This window comes from Octopus bimaculoides, chromosome 21 (assembly GCF_001194135.2).
Source record: "Octopus bimaculoides isolate UCB-OBI-ISO-001 chromosome 21, ASM119413v2, whole genome shotgun sequence".
NCBI lineage: Eukaryota > Metazoa > Mollusca > Cephalopoda > Octopoda > Octopodidae > Octopus > Octopus bimaculoides.
This window is the reverse complement of record NC_069001.1, coordinates 39,722,052-39,726,774: the sequence shown is the minus strand read 5'-3', so window position 1 is coordinate 39,726,774 and position 4,723 is coordinate 39,722,052. Positions and strand designations below refer to the sequence as shown.

Genomic DNA, 4,723 nt, shown 5'->3' with positions numbered 1-4,723 from the left:
TACAAAATGGAATACATCAAACACACAAACAATTCTCATGTATAAATAAAAAGACAGATTTTACTATTGTCTGAAGGAGAAATCTCAAATTAAATTTTATATATTTTCCATAAATATTTATGGAAAATATAAAATGTTTTTCTCTTTTATTTAACCAGTGGATTTCAACAGTAACAGAATCAACATGTTGACACCATTGTAGATAATGATAAACACATTTCAACATAAATATTTTAAAAATAGAAATTGGATGACTGAGGAGAGGTCATGTTGATTCAACGAAGATCTATACTCGTAACAAAAAAAAAAAAAAAAGCAAAAGCTAATTAATTAATTCAAAGACAACATGTTAATTAAACACAAACAAAGATAAAACTTCAGATTCAGATTTAAAATTGAATAATCTCCACTTCTAGAAATTAACTCTAATTAGCAAGAAGCATGCTGCAATTACAAGTGTTAATGCTACAGTTCTATATGGAATCAATCAATTAATCTTGGTGATTAGATTAAAGCTAAATACACTGATGGCAGAAAGACAAATTGATTTTAAGCTAAAACTAACACGGTTGATCTAAACCTAAAACAAGAGTGAATTGTTTCACAATGAAACTTCAGATGACACTGAAAGAAAACAGATTTTATTGACAGATTGGAGTCGGGTAGATCTACTGTGAGTCTTTGAACTACCTGTGAAATCTATGGCAGTGTGTAGAAAGATATCCAGGGATAAATGAAAATATACATTCTATATAACATTAGGTATGACAAGGTTTACACATGAAATAGAGGTTTAGTTTTATTTATATAGTTTTATTTTATAGTTATTTGTGTGTGCACATATATACAAGTAACTGTACATGTATATGTATGTACTATATATATATGTATATATATATATATATATATATATATATATATATATATATATATATATATATACATATATATACACACACGTAATTAATTAATATATATTAATTATACACATGAATAGTGCCCAAAATGTCTGGATCTAATGAAAAATTTGCCAGATATGTATTTTTGGTGAGGATCCAATAATGAAGATTTCAGCAGAGATATTTGATGAAGGATCAACATTACCAAATTTGTTTTGACAATAAGGTATCAGGGAGAACCAACATCCACATGTCATTAGTCTTTCCGTCATTCCTTTGTCAGAATAACAACAATGTGACTTCAGTGACCGAGGGCTCCACCGTGTTTTAATGTGAGGTATTATATAGTTAAAATGCTTTCAAGAAAATGAATCATGAGATGCAGTGCAGTTGAATGACCACCAGAGTCCTCAAGTTATTTTTCTGTGAGGTGGAGTGGTGGTGGTGGTGGAGACTCCGTGAATCAACTCAGCATTATCAATGCAATACATTAAAAAATGAATGCAATCAGATCCAGATGCGATAACACTGGAGGAGATAATCCAAGAAGGACTCAACGTTCCGGTATTTGGTAGAGTCAAAAATATTGAAAGGTCAAAGGTCACCATTTGCAGCCTTTGTTGTTATTTGATGCTTTTCAATAATTCAAGACCTCTCTTTAGAGATCCAAACTTCACAGCTTCCTTATCCATTCATTCATTCATACATACATACAGACATATACACGTGTCTATATATGTGTGTGTGTGTGTGTGTGTGTGATATATGCATGCATGTGTTAAATAGTGGCTACAGTTACAGTAGCAGAGAGTGCTGCTCTGTGACTGAGTCTAATAAAGCTGGTGAGAAATAAAAACTTTTACTGTTGAATGAGGAATTTGCAACCAACAAACCAACATAATTCTCAAGTAATCACAAAACTAAATCAAAAATCTACTGTGACTAGTTTATATAATATGTAATAGTTAATAGTATTTCATATGACGGTTAATGTTAGGACGAACTGATGTAAACAACAGCTGATATTGTTATGTCAACAGCTCTATACTCCATACGTCAAAATATGGGCCTGAAAGAGTAAGGGTCATTATTGGATTGGTTGACTTGAACTCAGAACATAAACTAATAAACTATATATGGTTATAGCTTCTGTATACCGTTCTTCATGTTTTGTTAATTTCCCCAACATTCTGACATAATTATGTAAAAAAATTCTGTCAACAGGTCTCCACTACTTCCACAAAGTTATATAAAAAAAGGACTCATCAGGCCCTTGAGAATATATTTTCTCTGCTACAGAGGAATATATAGCTGGGTATATCATAAACAATGGAGACACACAACAATGACCACCACCACTGCCACCTCCACATATATTTAATCTGTGATGATGAGTCTGCTAAAATATATTTTGTCGGACTCATGGTTATGCATTAAAAATTTTGACTCTTATATTCCTTGAGTTGTTTGTTCAAAGTGGCTCAATAATATCCTTCCCAGCCTGTTACTTCTGTCAATAGATACATATATGTGTATATTTATATATATAAACACACACACTCATATATATATATATATATATGTATATATAGATAGATATATACATACACGCAAACACACACACACACATACAGACAAGACGTTGCACATAATTATACACTCACAAATAGATTTTTAAAGTATTTTTATTGTTTGCTGATTGACTATTTCATTAGTTGTAAACTGACACTGCAAGCAGCCGCTAGGATGAGCGCTACTAAACCAAGAATGCAACTAATGGGAGGCAAGATGCAACAGATACATACTTCAAGTTGTTTCTTTTCAGCTGCTTCTTGCTGCTTGTCAAAAACACGGAAAGAAATGAATGTGTTTATGGGTAAAAAGCTTGCCTCACTTGAACCTCCAGCTTTCACCATCAAAACATTTAATCTTTTTTGTTTATACATTAAAGTCACTTACTTGGAATAATAAAAATAATGAACAGAAAATGTAATTAAAATATTTTATAACAACATACTAATTATTGTAGAATTATTTTGAATCACAAACGAAAGTTTATTTTTATTAATACAACAACAAAGTGATTTTTGAGTAAAATCATATATCTATAAGGTGTAACATAATTGGAGTTAATTATTGAATTATATATAATTAAGTTGAGAGGTTTTAAAAATGCATAACATGCATACTTATTGTTAAACATCTAACCTAGTTTTATTGGAGTTAATGTTATTAAAAATACACTTCTTTACAGAGCTTCCAAATATTTATCACTGTGACTAGTTTTCACAAACCAATAATCTGATGGAACCCATTTTCTTAAAATATATCTCAAAAGAGAATGTTTAACATTTGATACTTTTCTTAAGGAAACATTTGTTGGGACCAGCATTGACAGGGGACATCAAATAAGATGTCTGATAATTCCCACAATGTTAATATTGGGAATACAATTGCATAAATAACAAGTCAAACAGGAGCAATATGTCTTGATTGAATCTTTGACCTGATTCTTTGTGGAAAGAATTACAAAGATACTTTGGCCTGCTTTGACTATCACAGCCCAGCATTACCCAAGAGAGATGTTTGTATGCTTCAATGAAATCGATGTCAAAAAGATAAAGTTACTGTTTAATTGCTCTTCAGGTAAAACATGGATAATAGTTGCTTGTAGACTAAACAGAGACGATACAATTGAGCTGACTCCAATATATCCTTTGTACATATTTTTATTAACTCTGAAGAACTGCCACTAAGCATTCTGTCCTGAAGGCTAATCATTCTGCCAACTCACTGCCTTAATCATAATAATAATCCTTTCTACAATAAGCAGAAGGTCTGAAACTTTGGGGAAAGGTGTTTGTTGATTATACCAACCTTCGTGCTTCACTGGTGTTCTTTTTATTGACTATGAAAGGATGAAAAACAAAGTTGACTTCAACAGAATTTGAACTTAGAAAGTAAATATAGATGAAATGCTGCTGAGCTAATGATTCTGCCAGTTTGCCACCATAATAATAATAATAATAATAATAATAATAATAATAGGTCTCTAGTTGAGACCTGGTCAGAAATAAAATGCAATTCAATCGGAAAATGCTAACAATAATACCTGTAATCACTGCATTTTTTTTTTAGGTTTAAATAATCTCTAGTTACATGCTTGCCTTAATACTCATTAGTTTTAATCTTGAATGATATTAAAGGATCATCCTTTTATAATTAATTCAGTCAGAACTTATCTTTTTATGTCACAAAAACCTGATTAATGATGCAAATTTTAATAATGAAGTCATTAATTTGAAATAATAAAATTCTGTTTAAATCTGTAAAAGAAAATATTTGAGAAATAATCTAATGAGGTTTCTACTGAAGACTAACGAATATAAAAAATGCTGTTGCATATAATTAGATTCAGAAGCTTATTATTACAGATAAGAGCTTTGTTCTACAGTTTTATTTGTATTTTCAAATTCATATTTTTATAAATTTCTTTTTTATAAAAAAAAATAAACATTTTTAAATGAAGGGAAATTCTAATATTTTGATATTTAACTGAGCACTTTTGATTTTAATTGGGTAAAATATGGAATTCAAGATATTGCCTGATCTGCATCATCTATAAATAGTAAATAGCAGGAGAATTCTCTCTTTGGTTATAAACTTGGAGCCAAAGAAACAAATCCATTTTTGTTGCATGGAATTCTTGGTAATAGGGTTCACATTAGGGAATTCCATATTAGAGTAACGTTTTCAAGAACACAACACTTTTGTAATGTAAGAGATGCCTGTTATGAATCTATCTATGAATATATATATATATA

The 4,723-nt window shown here is 30.2% G+C and overlaps 1 protein-coding gene across 1 annotated transcript in view; it reads right to left on the bottom strand.

Moving 5' to 3' along the window:
- Positions 1-4,723, bottom strand: part of LOC106879088 (voltage-dependent calcium channel type A subunit alpha-1) — a 464,783-nt gene that overhangs the window by 120,379 nt on the left and 339,681 nt on the right. The window contains exon 22 of the mRNA XM_052975441.1: positions 2,705-2,734. Within this exon, the coding sequence (XP_052831401.1) occupies positions 2,705-2,734 (30 nt within the window). The remainder of the gene's footprint in view (positions 1-2,704; positions 2,735-4,723) is intronic.